This window comes from Anomaloglossus baeobatrachus, chromosome 5 (assembly GCF_048569485.1).
Source record: "Anomaloglossus baeobatrachus isolate aAnoBae1 chromosome 5, aAnoBae1.hap1, whole genome shotgun sequence".
NCBI classification, from domain to species: Eukaryota; Metazoa; Chordata; class Amphibia; order Anura; family Aromobatidae; genus Anomaloglossus; species Anomaloglossus baeobatrachus.
This window is the reverse complement of record NC_134357.1, coordinates 447,919,093-447,941,219: the sequence shown is the minus strand read 5'-3', so window position 1 is coordinate 447,941,219 and position 22,127 is coordinate 447,919,093. Positions and strand designations below refer to the sequence as shown.

At 44.9% G+C, this 22,127-nt stretch overlaps 1 protein-coding gene across 4 annotated transcripts in view; it reads left to right on the top strand.

The window, feature by feature from the left end:
- The window catches only part of RTEL1 (regulator of telomere elongation helicase 1), a 286,946-nt gene that overhangs the window by 248,343 nt on the left and 16,476 nt on the right, over positions 1-22,127 (top strand). For 3 of the 4 annotated variants that reach the window (XM_075350498.1, XM_075350499.1, XM_075350496.1), the window contains exons 31-33: positions 16,624-16,842; positions 18,348-18,569; positions 18,725-18,817. In XM_075350498.1, coding sequence (XP_075206613.1) covers positions 16,624-16,842; positions 18,348-18,569; positions 18,725-18,817 — 534 coding nt within the window. Of the gene's footprint in view, positions 1-6,873; positions 6,943-16,623; positions 16,843-18,347; positions 18,570-18,724; positions 18,818-22,127 lie in introns of those variants that run through there. The other variant, XM_075350500.1, reaches the window with a different exon arrangement.

Here is a 22,127-nt window from a genome sequence, read left to right as displayed (position 1 = left end):
AGCCATAATGACCATCGTTACATTTGGAGGAAAAGGAGAGAAGCTTTGAAGCTTAAGAACACCATCTCAGTTGTGAAACACGGGGGTGCCAGCATCATGTTGTGGGGTTGTTTTGCTGTAGGAGGGACTGCTGCACTTCACAAAATTGGCAATATGGGGAAAGAAAATTATGTGGCAAAACTGAAGCAACATCTCAAGACATCAGCCAGGGACTTAAAGCTTGGACGGAAATGGGTCTTCCAAATAGTCAATGACTTGAAGCATACTGCCAAACTGGTCACCAAGTGGCTTAAGGAGAACAAAGTCAATGTTTTGGAGTGGCCATCACAAAGCCCTGATCTTAATTTTATTGAAAATTTACGGGCAAAGCTGAAAAGGCCGATGCAAGCAAGACTACCTACATACATGGCTCAGTTATACAAGTTCTGTCAGGAGGAATGGGCCCACGTTCCTACTAGCTATGGTGAGAAGCTTGTGGAAAGAGATCCAAAACTTTTGACCCAAGTGATACAGTTTAAAGGCAATGGTACCAAATACTAATGAAATGTATGTACATTTTTGACTTTGCAGAAAGTAATAAAAATGCCCTAAAACTCTCTCTGTCATTATTCTGGCATTTGGCAAATATAAATAATTTTGGTTTTTAATTGACCTAAAACAGGAAAGGTTTATTCTGATTTCATGTCAGATAGTGAGAAAAACATACAGATGTGTCTTTTTAGATAGTGGATGGAAAATTCTTGAAAATGTGGCAGAATAAAAATGCCAAGTATATTAGAAGGTTAAGGAAGATCGGATGACAAACTTTCTAAAAGGATTTATCTGTAGTCCTAATGACACTATTCAAGTTTCTGGTGGAAGTGTAATATTGAGGCTACTATATTTAGCCTATACATAGACAGGGAACACACTGTGGTTGTTCCATGCACCGTTTCTGTGCGTCACATGACTTTGTGTGGTTTTTTTCCCGCCTTGCTTTAAGGCTTAAAGAGTAGCTTTATGTCATGAGTCATGAGACCGCGCTTTGTTTTCCTTCCCAGACGTATTGAAACAAGATCGGTTTGCAGTCATGCATTAGAATACATGACTTTGATGCGGTGAATAGACTCAGTTGCCATTTATAATAAAGCCTCAGTAAACATCTGTGAGTAAAAGGTTTAGTCTTTTTAATTTTGCTTATTTTTAGTTTTAGAGAATCAGGTGATTGCGGTCAGTTTGCACACACAACAGTTCTATTAAAATGTCACTGACATCACTGCAGGGATTTTCCAGGGCTACCCATAACCCTTAGGCCAAGTTCACACATCGCCTATTTGTGGAGCGCACCTCAAATTCACAGCATTTTGCAGCACAATGCAAGTCAAATGAGATCTTCAAAATCCAATTCTTGTATTTGTAGAAAAAAATCTGCACGACAATGAAATCATGGCAGCATGTTCATTCTCCTACTGATTTTCTTTGAGGATTTTAGCCTATATAATACTTAGTAATGATGTAGCTGAAATCCACAGCAAACTCCGCTATGAGATTTGCAAATGACACATATGGATTATAAATTCAGATTTATGACCAAATCCAAAGTGGAAATTTTCCATAATGTGTGAATATGACCTTAGGGTTTGGCCACTAGCAAACTCTCCCATCTCCGCATTCACATTCATGCATAATTCGCAGAACCTTCATGCATTGTTATGGAGGAAAAGGGAAAAAGCTGGTGAAGAGCGCCATTGGCCTCAGCTTTCTCTGAGAACAACGAAAGGGTTGAATATCCCCAATTAGTTTTTTCTCCCAATTAGTGATGAGCGTGCTCTACCATTTCCAGTTGCTCTGTACTCGTAATGAGCAGTTGGATGTTCGGATGGACGCAATTCAAACACCCGAGTATAATGGAAGTCAATGGGCAACTCAAGCATTTTTATGGGAAATCTTCTGGAAAAATGCTTGAGTCCCCTATTGACTTCCATTATACTCGGGTGCCCATCCAAGCATCCACCTGTTTGTTACTAGAGTTGAGCAAGTGCCTAACTATTCGTACTCGCTATATTCATAACGAGTCCTGTCTAATACTGTCATATTCATTCCGAATAGCTCATGCAATGCAGGTCAATGGGGAAAAACTCGCAAAGTAACGATTAACCCAAAAGCCGTACTTTTTGTACAAGTAGTGAATAGTGCGGAATTCGGGTTACTCGTTACATTGCATGTATTCCCCATTGACTTGCATTGCACATACTTTTCGGAATGAATACACGAGTATTAGACAGTACTTGTTATGTGTATAGCGAGTACGAATAGTTAGGTACTCACTCAACTCTACTCGTTACGAGTGCCGAGCACCCGAGCATGGTAGTGCTCGCTCATCACTGGTAACAATATGTCATCTGGCTGGGGTGAGTCAGAAGACCCCTGTATACATTAGATGGATGTCGAGTCTCTTCCAAAATAAACATTGACATAAACGTTGATGTCCTATAGGTCATTATTTGTCTTACCGATTGGCAGAATAAAAAGGCCCCCATTCATTGCTTAATAAAAAACAGCAACTCATCCATAAGCATGACTGTGCCTGATACTGCTTGCCATTCCAATTCAGATTAATAGGTGCAGTACCAGGCACAGCCACACATATATGTACGGCGCTGTGACTGTGTAAACAATAAAGTGGATACGGAGCTGACAGTAATGTGTACATCTTGCTGGTGATCGCCTTGTTGCAGGATGTTCACGGTGAGGGTGAGGACATTATTCTGGCCATAGTGGACAGAACACAAATAGCTGCCAAGTAAAAGTACAAGGAAATTTATGGTTAACCACTGCTTCCTCCAGTGAAATCACATATTTGCCGACAACCACTCCACAGTGATCAGCTGATCGTCAAGGAGATTAAATAAGTCTCCATTCACCTGTCCAGTTGCTTGATCCGTTATGGAGTAAAAACAAATTTACTCTTTGGTTTCCATTAGCTTTTGTTCTATTAATAACACCTTCAGTCTTCTGGGCATGCTCAGTGCTTTACAGATGGATTCTATAACTGAAGACTTAAATGCCTAAAAAGAGCAATCCAGTTTTTTCTTTTTTTTGTCTGGATGGAAAAAAATAGCGCAGCTCACATTAATTATTTAATCCAACTAAAACACGGATTGCAGCTGGAATGCAATAAAACAGAAGTCATTTTAGTCGCCATTCAAGGAAATGGATTCTCCACTGCATCATTTTATTTGTGTTTATCATTCCAAAATGGATCTGAAAATTGAAATGACTATGGGACATGTGAACATTTCTTCCTCTGCTGGAGGAATGGCTATGTGCTATTTCTAACAAAAAGCCCAAAGTGGTGAACCCTGTAAAGAGCACCTTATTTTACTTCTGGAAAATTTAAGTAGAGGAAGACAAAAAAAATGGGTGCTTGGCTATGTTATTGACCTGCGCAAACGTGCTTTTGCACCTCTCCGAATATCCTATTTATATTCCTTTGTTATATTTAGCCATCCAAGCTTTTTTAATCACTTAATAGCGCCAAAAGCTTGAGGCACTTACCCTGCCATGCTATGTTCACCCAGATGGCTGATCAGTCGTTTCTGATTGTGGTGAACTCTGACAAGATCTTAATCCGCTGCTTTATTTGTGGCGGCCATTGTTCCCCTCTGCCCGCGTTGCTGGTGAGTGCTCATCAGATATTTGGCTCCTCAGTCACCCGACTTTGGACTTCTAACCGACCAGAGCCAGCTTATACCCATTTGGATCTTATTTCATTGGCTGCTGCTGGGAGTGGTGAGTTCTGGCTAGGCTTAAGTCCTGCTGTGTTCACGGCTGCTATCATTTCCTGCTGTGGCTGGTCACCCCAATGTGGATGGATCTAGGGGGAAAACTACTGGAGACTATTCTAGACTAGTCTATTCTAGTCTAAGACTATGTCCAGTCCTTAGCGGCACATTGCCTTATCTCTCCTGGCTGGCTGGAGCCAGCGGTGGGTGTCAAGCTCTCATTTTTCTTCTTGTACTTCAGCATGAGACACTGGCACCATTTTCCTTTTTTTTTCATGCTGGGATAATTTATGTAATCCTAGACTGGACATAGCAACATCTGGGGAGCTCCATGAATATGTTCTTCCCTATGACTCTGCAGGAAGTTCCTTCACGTGTAGCCTTTAATAAGCTGACTTCGTACTAATCCTTATATAATTAATATGGGCCATTATCAATAAGGACTCTTCCTGCTGTGGCTTGTCATTACCTACTGTATTAGGAAGGAGTGACACAACCACAATATGGTTGTTTTCCTCATCATTTTACTTTACTACCTTCCTTTTGTACCTGCTGTAATGAGCCACAAAAAGAACCTCATTACATCAATTAGACTTAAGGATTTGCAAGAGGTGAATCCGCCGAGAGTCTTTGTACACTACGAAGGGCTGGTACTAGACCTACAGAACATCATAGGGGTCTATGACTGATGATAATGGAAGAGAGGCTGGCTGGCTGGTCTCCCCGAGATCAGTGATTGTTTTGTCTTGGTGGTCTACTAGGCATTGCTCCCACCTGGCCAGAATCCTACTCCACACTGATGAGGGGCAGCAATACCCCGAAACAGCTGTCTGTGGATGGATACCTTGCCTTGGTATTTCCCTTGTCATATCTTTAAACTTGTCAAAGAGTTGGATATTGACTAAAAGGGCCACTTCATATGGTGGTTTCCTAAAAGGAGCCACTCCTTGGCTAGGTCCTTCCCGGAGGGATATCTGGCTGGTTTCTGTGTCAGGACTCCTGGCAGAGGCTCCCCGGACTTTTTTGATTTGCATACCTTCCTTTTTGTGCCTGCTGTAATGAGCCACAAAAAGAACCTCATTACATCAGTTAGACTTAAGGATTTGCAAGAGGTGAATCCACCGAGAGTCTTTGTACACTACGAAGGGGTGGTACTAGACCTACAGAACATTGTTGGGGTCTATGACTGATGATTATGGAAGAGAGGAGGATGAAATGTCCCGACGCCAGGTCTCAAACCTTCTTCTACAGGCCATCACATTATGTAAAAGTCACTGATTGCTAAGGGTGTTGCATTTGGAGGACAAAGTATTACCTGTAGCTATTAAGATGGCAGACAGTTGACACCTAACGACAAAAGTTGGATGACTTGTGCTGAAACAACATCCACATTACCAGGCTGCCTGAACTTCTCCTCTTCTGTGGTTGTGGAGGGAGATATCAGGGTTCCAGCTAATCCTCCTCCTTTTGGGGCACCTCAGAGTCCTTTCTTTGCTTGCCTAATAAATTGTTAAAACAGGGATACTACTCTTTGTCTTTCCAGACAGAAAGGCCTCTTAAATGTAATAATGCATAATAATGCTTAAGTCTCCATCTTTCCAGACTTCTCCATAAAATTCCAGAAACAATGGGCTCAATTTATAGATGTGAAGGAATAAAAAAAGTTGAAAGACAGAAGCATCACTTCTTTGATGGTATACCCCGCTTCGTATCATCCATCACGAGTCCTCAACATTTTTCAATACACCAAGTGAGGCTACAATTTCACCACGTACTAAGCAGAGAATGATATTTTATCTTATTATTTCCTTGCTATCGCCAAGAACATTAACAGAATTGTCTTGAACCATAAATGGAGCTGTTGTTCACGTCTTTAATAAGATCAATACCAACTACTGAGCTAGGTTGAGGTATTCCCCGAAGGGTGTTACACGGGGAATCTCTTTACCCTATCTCTGACATAGACAATCAGTGTTGAGCTTTGTTTTTTATGCTCCTGGAACAAAAAGCGAGTCAAGGTATTTTCCAAGACTAAACAAGGTCAGCCTCACATATTAGGTCACTTAGATCTTACCTTAGATCAATGTTTTTCAACTCCAGTTCTCAAGACCCAACAACAGATCATGTTTTCAGGTTTTCCTCAATATTAGGCAGGGGATAATTCCATCACCTGTGCAACATTAAGGAAATCCTGAAAACCCGATGGGGATGGGTAAGTTATCCTTATGGCGGCACGCTGATACATCTCGCTTTCAGATTTTGGTAGTGAGCTGTAAGGGGTTAATAGGCGTGGGTGGAACATGATTCCACTCGCGCCTGGCAGGCACACATCTCAGCTATTGAAATCAGCTGAGATGTGTGCAGAGCGCCACGGCAACCCGCGGGTATTATCCTCACACGATCCATGACGTACCCATGTGTCATGAAGAAGTTAACTAGAGCTGATGGAAGAAAAATAAGAGCAGATTTAGAAGCAGCGATAAAAACTGACCTAATACAGGTTAAATATATCAAGCCCCAATTTTCTTGTTTCCCAGTGTTCTGTACGGAAGATTTTAACTTAGTCATGGTTTAGAGATATTCCGGGTTGAGATGAAAACACCCATAGATACTCCTGTGCCTACCACCATTTCAAAGTTCATGGATGATAACGACTGGATAGATTTATGACGCCTTCATCATTCTAATTGTCAAGGATATACTTGTCATTCTTCTACCAAACAAACCTTATCTTGCTTAGACTATATATTTGGATCTAGCAGCGGGCCATTTTGGTGGATACTATAGAACACAATGAAAGAGGCATTTCTGATACCTCTTCAAAGCCTAAAGGGGTTTGCAACACCCGGCACCCTCGCTGATCAGTTGTTACCAGTTGTAATAAGTTCTTGGATGCTACCAGAACACAGCAGCTCTGTGAACACAATAGTGGCCACAAACACTAGAGATCCACCTCCTTTTCAAATGCAATCTGCACCCAAAAAAATGTGTGAAAAACAATGCAAAAGTGCAGTATTTTTACAGACCATTTTGGCTCACAATAAAAAACTGCAAAAATGCTGCATGTGAACTTAACTTAATATAATTGAATGTCTTCATTATTTAACAGACTTACAATTAACCCTTGCTCATGGCTTCTCAGGGGAATCTCTAAGATGCTTATATCACCTTGGATGAGGTGAGTGCTGTTATATGGGATATGGCCTCATATCATGACGAGCTATCCTTGGAGTTATATGTCAGATATCAAAATGTTCTAGGACCCCAACGTCTTGATGTTTTCACACAAGCCATATCCAAAGAAACTTTTCTGAAGAAAAAACCATTCCATTGTAGCTCTCACATGCCTTTATACTTAGAAAATGTTGATTACAAAATTGTGACTACAATGCTTAATAAGGTGATTTTGGACTTGATATACCAAGACCAGACTGACTTTATGCCAGGTAACAGCAGTTCCATAAATATTAAAAGTTCAATCAATTTCCCAATATAGTATCACAATACTAAACAACTGGGCCCTGGCATCCCTAGACGCTATTAAGACATTCGACTTGGTAGAATCGCCATTTTTTTTCCTTGCCTTCAGATATTTGCTTTTATTTCAGGGTTTTATAAAGGGATCCACTTATTTTTATGCAACTCTAATGCGGGCGTCACACGGTACGATATATCTGGCGATATGTCGTCGGGGTCACGTCGTTAGTGACGCACATCCGGCATCGTCCGAGATATCGTACCGTGTGACACCTATGAACGAGCAGAAATACTCACCTTTTCATTCATCGTTGACACGTTCATTTTCATAATCTCGTTCCTCCTTCCGTGCTTCGCTTGTTCGACGCTCCTGTGGCAGCACACATCGCTCCGTGTGACACCCCGGGAGCGACGAACACAGCTTACCTGCGCACCGCCGGCAATGCGGAAGGAAGGAGGTGGGCGGGATGTTTACGTCCCACTCATCTGCTCCCCTCCGCTTCTATTGGCCGGCTGCCGTGTGACGACGCTGTGACGACGAACGTCCCTCCCCCTTCAGGAAGAGGATGTTCGCCGCCCACAGCGAGGTCTTTCGGGAGGTAAGTGCGTGTGACGGGGGGTTAACGACTTTGTCCGTGATGCACAAACGACAAGGGCGGGTTTGATCGCTTATGCGATCGCACGATTTATCGGCCCGTGTGACGTCCGCATAAGAGTAAAGCTTCTGGTGACATCCCATCCTCCACCTCCTCATTAAAATTAGGGACCAGTAGCAATCCCTGGCCCTATTTGCTTTGACCATTGAAGTCTTAGCAATAAGAATTTGATTAAAGCACCACTCCAGCATTTTGTATATTTAATTTCACCTCTGGAGTGGTGCTTTAAATGTAAGTCCCCTGCTACCTGTCTTATATTCATTTGCCACTGTCTTTATCTGTTTCCATTGTCACTCCGGTTGGCTCCCTCAGTTTGTGACCTGCCGACTGCTCCTTGTTCTGGCTCTCATAGAGTTTGATTGAGAGCTTGTGATGTAACTTCTAATAATCAGTAAAACCAGGCACTCCAGTTGAAAAAATCTGATTTCTTTGTCGCTCCATTGGGAGACCAGACAATTGGGTGTATAGCTTCTGCCTCCGGAGGCCACACAAAGTATTACACTTAAAAGTGTAAACCCCTCCCCTCTGCTATACACCCTCCCGTGCATCACGGGCTCCTCAGTTTTCATGCTTTGTGCGAAGGAGGCTGACATCCACGCATAGCTCCACATCTTAGTCAGCAGCAGCTGCTGACTAGGTCGGATGGAAGAAAAGAGGGCCCATATTGGGCCCCCAGCATGCTCCCTTCTCACCCCACTCTGGTCGGCGGTGTTGTTAAGGTTGAGGTACTCATTGCGAGTACATAGGCAGGAGCCACATGCTGTTTTCCTTCCCCATCCCTATAGGGCTCTGGGTGAAGTGGGATCCTAATCGGTCTCCAGGCACTGAGACCGTGCTCCCTCCGCAGCCCCTGGGGAATCTGCTGGATAGGAGCCGAGTATCATCAGGGACAAGGCCCTGCTACTGTGAGGTACTCTGTGTCCCCGTGGGGACCGCGCATGGAGCGCTTGTGCCATACACACTGCAGCACTGCTGGGTGTGTTAGTGCGCCGGGGACTACCGCGCCGGCCGCGCTTATATGCCGGCCGCGCTTATAACTTTAGTCCCCGGCTTTTGCGGCCTAGTTTCGCTTATTCCCGCCCACAGGCCTGCCAGTCAGGGGAAGGGCGGGACGCTGCACAAGACGTCAGTGCTGAGGGCAGGAGCATACTCTGTATCCTCCTCCCCCCTCACTCAGCACAGTGGGGCACTAGATTCCCGCACTTTCTAGGGCACGCCCACGGCCTCCTCCTCCCCACAGAACGCCGGCAGCCATTCCTGTCAGCAATTCTGACGCTGGAGAGGAGAGACAACACTGGAAGGCCTAGGCAGGGATTCTGGTGATCACACAACCGCTTGGGCGGTCGGTAAGCAGCACCTGAGGTTCTGGCCCCACTGAGTGCCGAAGTGTAATATATATATATATATATGCTTGTATGCTTGATTTACACTGTATGGTCGCACTGTGCATTTTTGGCTACTACTGGAGAAGCCGTACAGTCCAGGCTGGTGATTCAGCCCGGGCACTGTTCAATCATTAAACCGCCCCCGGACCTGCCACTCAGGGGGAAGGGCGACACAGTCGGGCTGACGCCGACAGTGAGGGCCGGAGCACACTTCGCTGTCCTCCGCCCCCCTCACTAAGCACGCTGATCCCCGCAAGTTACTCAGTGTCCCCTTGGGGACGGTGCAGAGAGCACCTTGGCCTCAGACTTGGCGACGACCGCGCCTGCTTGCCGGCCGCGGTCTGTAACTTTAGCTCCCGGCTTTTGCGGCCTAGCGCCTTAAACTCCCGTCCCTGGCCCTGCCAGTCAGGGGGAAGGGCGGGACGGTCAGTCGGAGGCTAGCAGTGAGGGCTGGAGCACACTTGGTGTCCTCCGCCCCCCTCACTTTTCACTCAGGGTACCAGAAGGGGTTATGCCACGGCTCCCCCCTCCACTGTATACGCCGACAGCCATATTTTCAGCAGCACATACTGCTTCAGGGTCGGTTCACCAGGGGGTTTCTTCTCGATGCTGGGCCCCCTAGAGTGATGAACTGTATATGTGATGAACTGTATATATGAATATATAATGTTTGTATGCAGTTTCACAGTTCGGCTGTACATATGTATTCTCAGTGGTCACTGTGAACATTGCTCGGGCCATGTGGCACTCGCTCAGCCGGAGACGGGGGCACTGGTTGAGCTCCGCCGGCGTTCCCTGTCCAGGCGGCAGGGACAGAGTTGCAGTTTTTGCTGAGAAACTCTCTGGGCCATTTTCACTATCCATGTCTCAGGCTATGGACAAATGGTCGGCTAAGAGACTAGGAGTTTGCAGTCCAGACCGGCCCCTTACACAGGCCCCGGGCACTGCGGGATCGCCCCAGGCCTCTATCGGTCTGCGACGAAGCGTGTTCCTGGGGTGGCCTCTAGTTATTACGTGGTGAACTCCAGCACGAACCGCAGTCCCAGTCCGGCTAAGCAGCCTTGCTTGGAATCTTCCCCGACTTCTCCAAGGGTCTCAGCTTGAGGACCCTCTAGAGGATGGGGCGGAGGTCGCAACCCAGGACTCTGTCCGGACGTGGCTCTTAAGGCTTCACAGATACTGTCCAGAAGCACACCTTCCCGGACAAGCGTTTTACTGAACGCCTTATAACACACGTTGTCCCTTCCCCTCTGACGTTGTTAAGGCTTGGGCTCAGTGTCATAAGGTGCCCTCCAGCCTCTTGACTGGCGGCTAGATCAGTAGTAGCAGTGGCTGGCGAGTCCACGCTCAAGAATGCCACGGACAGACAGATAGAACTCCTAATGAGATCCATCTATGAAGCCATAGGCGCGTCCGTTGCCCCAGCCTTTGCAGGGGTGGGCACTCCAGGCTATCTCAGCTGCTCTGTCTGAGATCAATGCGGTCTTCCGGTGCTCCGCAATTAGCGTCTTTGACGTTTCAGGCGGTGGTATTTTCATCATCCGCCGTGCACAGAGAACCTTTTCTGCATCCAGGTCAGGGGAGTGGTCCCCACATGGCCAAGACCGATGTAGGAGGCATTCTGTCTTACGGTCACAGGATAGAGCTCAGTTCTCGTCCTCCGACTCGTTGCTTCAGAGCATCTCCGTCCCCCGAGCGAGCCGAGGCACGTTTCCAGGCGGTGAACACTCCAAAAGCAGGAGGAGTTGCGATCCTCGTTCCCCTTCAAGAACGTAGTCGCGGCTTTTTACTCCAGCTTGTTCGTGGTACCAGATAGGACAGATCACTCCGGCCCGTTCTGGACTTCACACTGCTCAACGGACAGGGAACCTGACGGTTCCGGATGGAATTTCTCCGCTTGCCATCGCCCTTGATGGCCCAAGGAGGCTTCTTAGCGTCAATCGACATCAGGGATACTTATCTCCACGTGCCGATTGTACCAGAATATCAGCGCTTCCTGCGCTGCGCCTAGCGGTCCTATCATCTCAGGCAATGTACTGGTCAAGGCCCCCTCTCGGGTGGCATGGCATCACAGCCTGAACATTGTTCATACTCTATCAGCGATAGTGAAGCTTCCGCTGGACAAACAGCGTTCACTACAGACAGGGGTGCAACCGCTCCTTCGAGCCCAGTCACACCCTTTGAGGCGCCTCATGCATTTCCTAGAGAAGTTGGTGGCAGCAATGGAGGCAGCTCCGTTTGCGCAGATTCATCTGCGCCCACTTCAATGGGACTTTCTCCACAAATGGGACAGCGTCCCTCGACAGGAACGTTGCTCCTTCTCGGGCAGCCAAGGCCTCCCTTCAGTGGCGGCTTCTTCCCACTTCTTCTCGAAGGAAAAGTCCTTCCTGCCCACATCCTGGGCTGTGGTCACGGCGGACGCGAGTCTGTCAGGGGGTCTTCCTCCGCCACAGGGCTCAGGGTACATGTACTCAGCAGAGTCCTCCCTACAGATCAATGTTCTGGAGGGAAGGGCAGTGTCTAGCCCTATAAGCGTTCCAGCCATGGCTGGAAGATAGGCAGATCCGAATTCAGTCGGACTACGCCACGGCGGTGGCATACATCAACCGCCAAGGCGGCACAAGCAGTCGGCAAGCCTTCCAGCAAGTCCGGCGGATTCTGCTGTGGGTGGAAGCCACAGCCTCCACCATCTCCGCAGCTCACATCCCGGGCGTAGAAAACTGGGAAGCAGACTTTCTCAGTCGCCAGGGCATGGACACAGGGAATGGTCTCTTCGACCGGACGTGTTTCAGAGATTTGTTGCCGCTGGGGAAGCTGGACGTCGACCTATTGACGTCCCGGCACAACAACAAGGTCCCGGCATTCATGATCACAGAGCTCTGGCGGCAGACGCATTAGTTCAGGATTGGTCGCAGTTTCCACTGCCTCACGTATTTCCCCCTCTGGCGATGCTGCCCAGAGTGTTACGCAAGATCAGATCCGACTGCCGCCGCGCCATCCTCGCTGGCCGAGGAGGTCGTGGTACCCGGACCTGTGGCATCTCACGGTAGGCTAACCGTGGACACTACCAGACCGGCCAGACTTGCTGTCTCAAGGGCCGTTTTTTCCATCTGAATTCTGCGGCCCTCAACCTGACTGCGTAGCCATTGAATCCTGGATCCTAGCGTCTTCAGAGTTATCTCAAGAGGTCATTGCCACTATGAGACAGGCCAGGAAACCAACGTCCGCCAAGATCTACCACAGGACGTGGAAGATTTTCTTATCCTGGTGCTCTGATCAGAGTTTTACTCTCTGGCCATTCACCTTGCCCACTTTCTGTCCTTCCTTCAATCCGGAATGGAAAAGGGGTTGTCTCTCCTTACAAGCGTCGGCTAGAACCCTGGGATCGGAACAGGGTGATACCGGCTCTTCGGAAACCACCCTTCGAGCCAATGAGGGATATTCTCTTTCACGCCTTTCGCAGAAGGTGGTCTTCCTAGTGGCAGTCACGGCACTCCGCTGAGTGTCTGACATAGCAGCGCTGTCATGCAAAGCCCCCCTTCCTGGTGTTTCACCAGGACAAGGTGGTTCTGCGTCCAGTTCCGGAATTTCCCCCGAAGGTGGTATCCTCTGTTCATCTCAATCAGGATATCTTCTTACCTTCTTTTTGTCCTCATCCGGTTCACCAACGTGAAAAGGATTGGCACTTGTTAGGTCTGGTGAGAGCACTCAGACTCTACATTTCCCGTACGGCGCCCCTGCGCCGCTCGGATGCACTCTTTGTCCTTGTCGCTGGCCAGCGTAAAGGGTCACAAGCTCCCAAGTCAACTTGGCTCGGTGGATCAAGGAACCAATTCTTGAAGCCTACCGTTCTGCTGGGCTTCCGGTTCCTTCGGGGCTGAAGGCCCATTCTGCCAGAGCCGTGGGTGCGTCCTGGGCGTTGCTGCACCAGGCTACGGCTCAGCAGGTGTGTCAGACGACTGCCTGGTTGAGTCTGCACGCTTTCACGAAGCACTATCTAGTGCATACCTACGCTCGGCAGATGCCAGCTTAGGTAGGCGAGTCCTTCAGGTGGCGGTTGCCCACCTGTAGGAAGGAGCCGTTTTACGGCTCTTTTTACCGAGGTATTCTTTTACCCACCCAGGGACTGCTTTTGGACGTCCCAATTGTCTGGGTCTCCCAATGGAGCGACAAAGAAGAAGGGAATTTTGTTTACTTACCGTAAATTCCTTTTCTTCTAGCTCCAATTGGGAGACCCAGCACCCGCCCCTGTTCCCTTCGGGCTGTTAGTTCTTTGTGTACACATATTGTTCAGATTGAATTGTTCTTGGTTATGGTTTCAGTTCTCCGAACATCCTTCGGATTGAAGTTACCTTAGACCAATTTATAAGTTTCCTCCTTCCTGCTTTTGCACCAAAACTGAGGAGCCCGTGATGCACGGGAGGGTGTATAGCAGAGGGGAGGGGTTTACACATTTAAGTGTAATACTTTGTGTGGCCTCCGGAGGCAGAAGCTATACACCCAATTGTCTGGGTCTCCCAATTGGAGCTAGAAGAAAAGGAATTTACGGTAAGTAAACAAAATTCCCTTCATTTATTTTATATTTTCAATCCAGTTGTGAAGACGTTTCGGTCAATTTATTGACCCTCTTCAATTCAGACAGCGGTGGACACCACTCTGTATATTGCAGCTCCAAATCAAGCAATCATTAATCTCCAGCACGTGAATTGAAGAAGGTCAATAAATTTACCAAAACGTCTTCACAACTGGATTGAAAATATAAAATAACTATTCTCAGATTTTTTTAATTGGAGTGCCTGGTTTTAGTGATTATTATTATGGCTTTGGAACCTACCTGCGCATCCACAAATAGCCAGAAGTGACGTATTTTTTGTACACAATGTGATGTAACTTCTGACTTACGAACAATTAAACGTTTTGGGCAGACGATGCTGAAATGATAATGATAAGGATAAGGCAAGGGGCAGGGGAATTAGATTTAAAGCACTACTCCAGCACTGGAAAAAAAATCCCACTGGAGTGGTGATGCTTTTGAAGGCAAACCTATTGTTGACCAAGCTGAAAATATTGGTCTTTATGTAGATGACATGATTATTTTTTTTCATGTGTCTGGTCAGTGAGGCTCTCCCTCTTGTTATTTCAATCCTTTATGTGCTCAGCAGATATTGTGACAAGATATGGCACAAATCAAGGCTAATGCCTCCAGCTCATGCTGCATTCAGATGAGCTCTCAACATAGTATATTATTACTATAGTAGATGATTTCAAGATTTAGGGATAATTATTTCTAAAACCCAGTGGTAATAAACTTTCTTTTATATTTTCCATTTACTTGATTATGCTACATCCCAATTTAACTTACGGTATGTGGCAAACTAACATAATCAGTACCGAGGAAGTATAAATCTGATCAAAATCATATTACTTCCGACGTTCTGTTGCGCCCTGCAGCATAAAATCTTTTTTTAAGTCACTTTACTCCCTGTTATTCTCACAAATATGGGGAAATTCAAGACCTGAGCTCAGGTTGGCCACCCTTCAGAGACCCAGCAGTGGTGGACTGCGAATACAACATGTCTATGTTTTTTTGATACAGGTAAAATATATCTTTGTACCGTGTTAGCCAGTAGAGATAAAAAGTCTCGAAAGCTTGCTATTATTACCATCTTTTCAGTTAGCCATTAAAAGGTATCAACCACTGAGGACTTCTGTTCTTTTAAACAATTTTTTTATGTTTTTTTGGAATCTTTTGGTCCATCATCCTCCTTTAAATTATTGACTTTGCATAAACTATCTCCTCTAATATGGAGACAGGTTAAACGGGGGGCTAGCCGAGATGCCTTCGTGGCAAACCCATTTTTCCCTACCTTAGTAATCCATCTATTCGCTCTTTTCTGGGCCTCTAATAATGTACTTTCATTGGGAGATGTCTTGATCAAACACCAAGGAAACTCTCAATTGGTTTCTGAGAGAAAATAAAGCTTCTCGATTGGCCCAGCCAATCACATGCCGTAAATCTAATAGAAAATTTATGGAAGGAACTAAAGCTCCGAGTTCATTGAAGGAGCCCACGGGATCATCACGATTTGAAGAGTGTTTGTGTGGAAGAATGGTCCAAAATTACACCTGAGCAGTACAGGCGACTAGTTTCTCCATATAGGAGGTGTTTTGAAGCGGTCATCACCAACAAAGGCTTTTGTACAAAGTATTAATTAAGTTTCAGTAAGTATGTTCACTACTCATTCCCTGTGTCCTTTCTAATTATTGCCTCGGTTGCCAACCGTCCAGAAATTCCCAGATAGTCCATAAAAAGAGGACATTTGTTTGCCCTCTCTGATAAAAAAAAAAATGAAGTTGTCCGTGATTTTATTTAAGCTTATAAAACTTATACAGATTATTTTGACGGTAGTTATCATTTTATAGTTGACAGTGAATGCAGCTGATGTCTTCATAATAGAATTAAGGGCTGCAGCCAAGGATCAATTATAATGACTTAGTGTGGTTTTTACAATGTGTTCGTAAAAAAAATTATCTGTCCGTGATTTTTTGATAACCTGTACAGAAAAAAAAGGCAAGTAGGCATCCCTAATTATTACACATAAGTTATGGACATCTATGGTTTGATTTCTTTACCTGTGTGGATTGGATAGGTTGTTGCTGACATCTGGTGAGAAATTCATGTCAATAGCAACTACGAGAGAATGGCCAGATTATTACAATCTCGTGTTCCCTCTGCTATTTCAGCGTGGAGAAAGGCTATGACGGTATCTGATTAATGATTGAAAGCACCGTCACATTTTGTGTAATGCTCCATTAAGAAATGTGAGATATATTGTGTAACCTTCTCTGCATCCACTTTACTTTTTTTTTTTATAAGTGTTTAACATTGGCAGGTAAGCAACAGTGCAAATATTGGATGTCATTATTTCCACTGATCTTTCAAGGGCACTTAGCATTTTTGGTGCATTGAATCCTGGAAAAGCTGAGTGATAGTAAACATGGCGGCCATTACAGCTCCGACACCCTGCTTTCCAGAAAACGTATCTACTTATCTACAGTAATGACAGCGGTGACTGATCCGTACACAATAAGGCAGGTTTTCTGTTCAGTGCACTAGGAAAGCTGAGTGACCGCCATAGTTGTGGTCTCAATGGTTGTAATTGACCATTCCCGATGCCTGGAAAGTTGGGTGATTGTTTTTGTTAGAGTGGTCATGGTGGTTACCTAGATTTTCCAAGAAAAGGAATAAAAAGTAAGAGGTGGCAGACCTAGGAAACAAGGTTTAGACCTGCCTTCTTAATCATTTCTGAATTAATAACTTTTTCATTTTTTTTTCTCCAGCAAGTAATTACAGCCTGGCTCCACCACCCCTGAACAAGGAGCAGCAGATGCAAGTATCTACGTACCTGAAGCAGGTGAAGGAAGCCTTGGGCCCGTCTAACTTTCAGCGCTTCTCGGCATCCCTCTCTTCCTATAAGAAGACTGATAACTATGACGCTATGGTGTGCGAGGTGGCAGCGCTGCTGACCGAGAGCCCAGAGCATTACAGGTTACTTAGAGGTGAGGAGACCAGACCTGTAAAGGGGGCAAATTGTGATGAATACACCAAACAATCGCTTGTATGGCTACTCCATCATTTGGTGATTTTACGGTAATTTGCAAGTTCTCATCTGTTGACCGATACATTTCAGTTTGTCTTTTTGGATCCTGAATCTGAATTTTTCCTGATGCCAACTTACTATAGAAAACCCAGGTCACACATGAAGGAATTAATGGTAAAGATAAGAACATTCATATGTTTCAGGACCTCTTTGAGTAAAAGTAGTAGTTTCAGGCAGTGCAATATCGTACACATGAGCTTCAGTCATCCACTTCACATCAATGACGTATGGGAGAAATACAAGCGCTAATATTAAAAGGAAATATCAGAATTCAGTGGACCCAAATCATCAAATATACTTGTACCTCAGTCAGGGACAATTTAGGGAGTATCACCAGCACTTCTTTGAGAATCCTCAAAAGTCGCATGATCTTCTTCCATTTTTCCCTTACCCTTCAGTTAGTCACACGGGTCCATGGGACCCCAGTTTTCATATTGAAAAATAAACAAATATATATATAAGAAGTATTTTGTACTTTATTTAGGAACTTAAAGGGGTTGTCTACTATTAAAACAACCCCTTCTGATTCCACATGTTTTCCGCAAGTAAAATAAAAATGGTCTACCTCCCGTACCAGCGCCATTCCAGAGGTGCCGCGGTTCACGTTCCCGGGGCTCACGTGACCTCAATCGAGCGCCACATCCAATTAGTACCAGCTCCTGACCCTCCACCTTCGGACCAAACAAGTTAATCAACATGAAGTGAACGCTATGGGAACGTCAACTGCGGCACCGCTGGAAGTTCGCCATTACAGGAAGCAAGTATAGGCTTATTTATTTTACCTGGGGAAATCGTTGAATCAGAAGGGGTTTTCCTAGTAGTGTTTAACCCCTTCAAGGTACAACATCTTGGCTAAATGATTATATAAAATTTATTGTAATCAACAAAATGTAACTATCTACTTATGTACCATGTAGAAATAAGTTATTATTTGGCACAAAAATCACACATCTTCTTACTGTACTCATTACACATTTGTTTCTAGGAAGCTACTGAAACAGACGGTTACCTACCTTCCATACTTGTGGAAACATAACAAAAACAAACTCACTTGGGGTCCAATGGACCAAACGCAACTAATCAAATGTTAAAGGAAACCTATTTAATTAATAGGGGTCTTACGCTGGGCACCCTCCCTGATCAAAGGCGCCATGTTGTTCTTTGGCTCTGTTCACCTGCATACTATTGATATTACAGCATGGTAATATGCTCCGGCGCCCATTGCTGCTGCTACTATTTATTTGATGGGCAGGTGAAATAGGGCCCTACACTGCCGAGCACTGCAGCTACTCAAGCAGCTGGTCAGCGGGAATGCCAAGAGATGGTCCTACACCAGGACCTACACCAATGGGATCATGATGGCCTATTTGAAAGATAAATTCCGACCCTCTTTATTTTTTCTAGAATTTTACAGGTTTATCAGGGTTCCTCATAAGAAGAAGTTTAATCAGCTATGTGAAGAATTAACTGGAGAAGGCTGCATCAATAGAAAACCTGAAAATCAGGCTTCTTGTAGTGATCTAAAGCCACCAGTACCTTCTGCAGAAAGCGGCAACAGCAGTGAGCAAGGCAGACCAGAGGGGCCAAACGACCAATGCGGAGATGGACCAAGTGACCTGTCAGAAGGTGGGTATGTTTTTAGAGAAGGGTTGTATCACTGATATGATGTGGGCAGGAGTAAGAGCAGCTGCAGCCATATTATTATCTATATCGGGAGTTGCAGAAGCCAGTATCCCTCATATGACCATCACTTCTTTTTCACATTTTCCTTATATTTCTAGTCACCAGAAAACCAGAAATGCAAAATGGAGTCAATGGGACACAGATAAGGATTAGATCCGCTTCACCTCTGCCTCCTTTTGCGCCAGAGTCAGGTGGGTACTAGTCCGGCTATGGTTATAGACCTGTAGTCTAAAATCCCAGCAACATTAGATATATCTCTCTGATACTGCAGAGACCAATGGAAACAGTGCATGTTAGATGCCGTTCCATGATCCATATTATAAAATGTTTTGTCTGCTTCTTTCTAACATACCTTTGTATTCAGCTTCTATGATAGTATATGGGATAATCGTCCTGGTCCACACACTTTCATTTTACCTGCACTGATACATTGTAGAAAACTATCAGAACAACAGAGCATTGTGTTACTGATGTGTTTAAAGGGAACCTTCCACATCCAGAAACGCTATTTACCTGCAGATATTGAGTTACCTACACATAAATAGCATTTAAATCATGTATAGCCGGTTTACGCATACAGTGGCAACAGGGAGACAATAGTTATATTCTCCTTGCAGTTGTTCTTTTCCTGTCATCGGGGCAGAGCATGGAGCAGTTATAGTCATCACCCATAATGCAGTGAATGCGCTGTAATCAAAGTGTCGGGTATTGATTACAGTGCACTCACTGTTTCGTTTAACAGCTCCCTGCACCTCTTCAATGACTAGAAGCGAGCAGCTACAAGAAAAATATAACTTCATTTTCTCCCTATAGCTACTGCTCCAGTGAGTTGGCTACACAGGATTTAAATGTTATTTACGTGCGGGTTACCCCAATATATCTGCAGGTAAATAATGTGACAACTTCCTTTTAACGCCTTCATTACATTTGACATAAGTTTACGTCATGGTCGAGAAGAGGTTCCTCGCAAAATTACGTATATGTATGTCATGGCGATCGAGCAGGAACAGGGCTGTGCCCACATGATCACGACCAGAAGCTCGTTGTAAGTTATAGTCCCTGCGCTGCCCCTGGCTGTTTAACCCTCTGCATGCCGCAATCAATAGCAATCGCAGCATTTAGGAGGCTGGGAGAGGGAGTGCACTACATCTCTCACCTGGATGGGACCCCCGTGACGTGATCACAGGTTGGCGATCGTTGCCATGGCAACCCAAGGTCGTCACAACGACCTTCGGATCAGCCATCTATGGCAAGTCTGTTAGACCATGCCAGGAGCATAATCTAAGAGGCTTCTGTCAGTGCAGAACTGACAGATATAATGTATTGCTATGATTGACCATGGCAATACATTATACCTGTGATCAGACTAATAAAAGTTAATGTCCCATATAGTAACTAAGTAAAAAAAATGTGTAAAAGTCAGAAAATAAGGAACAAAAAAAATGAAAAGAAAAAAAATGTAAAAATATTTAATAATCAGAAAATAAAGAAAAAAAATTATACCAATAAATACATATATTCAAGTAAAAATAAACATAAAAAGTACACATGTGGTATTGCCGTGTCTGGTACAATACGATCTATAAAATTGTCACACTATTTAACCCCTTCCGTAAACACTGTAAAAAAAAAAGCAGCGTATGCTATGTCTTTTTATACTACAGCTGACAAAAAAGTGGAATAAAATTCGATCAAAAAGCCGTATGTAAATAAAAATTGTAACGCTGAAAACATCATCTTGTCCCACACAAAAAAAAAGCCGCCATTCAGCTCCATCAGCAAAAAAATAAACAAGCTTCAGCTCTCAGACTAAGCAGTGCAAAAAAATTTTTTTGTATAAAATAGTTTTTTATGGTGTAAAAGCGGCAAAACATAAAAAAAACTATATAATTGTGGTATTGCTGTAATTATGCTGACCTGAAGTATAAAGCTCTTATCACTTTTATGACACAGTGAATGAAGTAAAAAATAATAATTCCTGAATTGCTGTTTCTTCTTCATTCTCCCTCACATAAAGTGGAATAGAAAGCGATCAAAAAATATTATATGGGCCAAAATGGTACCAATGAAAACTCCAACTCATCCCAAAGAAAACAGGCCCTAACTGACTGTCGGCAGAAAAAAAAAACTATAACCTTCAAAATTTAATGATGCAATAAAGCTTTATTGTAGAAAGCGTTGTTGCAGCCAAACTTAAAATAAACAATATGAATCTGGTATCACTGTAATTGTACTGATCTGAGGAATAAAGACTCCTAATCACTTATACCACAAGGTGAACAGCTTAAAAATAGTGATAAAGCCAATTCATCAAGTGCTGATGATTTGTTCATTCTGCGTCCCATAAATCACAGTACGGCGTGACTCACATTTACCCTGAACTCTATGCTTACACCGGAGACTATGTGTAAGTCTCTGAAAAATGTGATTCAGATAAAATTTCCAACTGAAAATCCACTGTAATGAGGCAGAGGGAGTCACTTTAAACTCCCTTCTGGCCTGTGGTTCGATGGTGTCCATATTTTTAGGCAAAAGTGTGGTCATCAACAGTTTTGTTCACTTTTGGAAAGAAGGATACCGCTGAACGAAGGTCAAACTGAGTCTAAACAGTGTCCAGAGTACCGTATTTTTCGGACTATAAGACGCACCGGACCATAAGACGCACCCTGGTTTTAGAGGAGGAAGATAGGAAAATAAAATTTTAAGCAAAAAATGTGGTCATGACACACTGTTATGGGGGCGAGGATCTGCTGCCTACACTGTTATGGGGGTAATGTCCCCAAATTCTCTGCTAAGGTACCCCATCCTGGTAATGATCCTCCTGCCTTGTATATGTACCCCATCCTGGTATATACCCTTATCCTGCTATATACCCCCATCCTGCTATACACCCCCATCCTGCTATATACTGCCATCCTGCTATATGCTCCCCATCCTGATATATACTGCCATCCTGGTATATACCCTTATCCTGCTATATACCCCCATCCTGCTATATACTGGCATCCTGCTATATGCCCTTATCTTGCTATATACCCCCATCCATCCTGCTATATACCCCCATCCATCCTGCTATATGGCCCCATCCTGCTATATGGCATGTATCCTGTATCACACAAAAAAATAAACGTTTATACTCACCTTTCCTCGCTCCATGCAGCATCGCTCCTCCCCCTGTCTGTGGCAGCAGCATCACTGCTGTTGTGTGGAACCGTCACTGTTCCTCTGCCGCATCGCTCGTCCTGCTGTCTGCCGGTCAGCTGACCTGCGTGACTAGCGGCGCGCACAGCGATGACGTCATCTCTGTGCTCACCGCTCGCTACACAGATCAGCTGGCCGGCAGACAGAAGGAGATCACGGTGCTGCAGGGGAACGGTGACTGGTGAGTGTACCGTACTTACTCACTGCCCCCCGCGTTGATGATGATGTGCAGGGGGCAGTGAATACAGCCGCGCATGATCACTCCAGGCTGTCGGGGGTGATCACGGCCGGCTGTTTAAT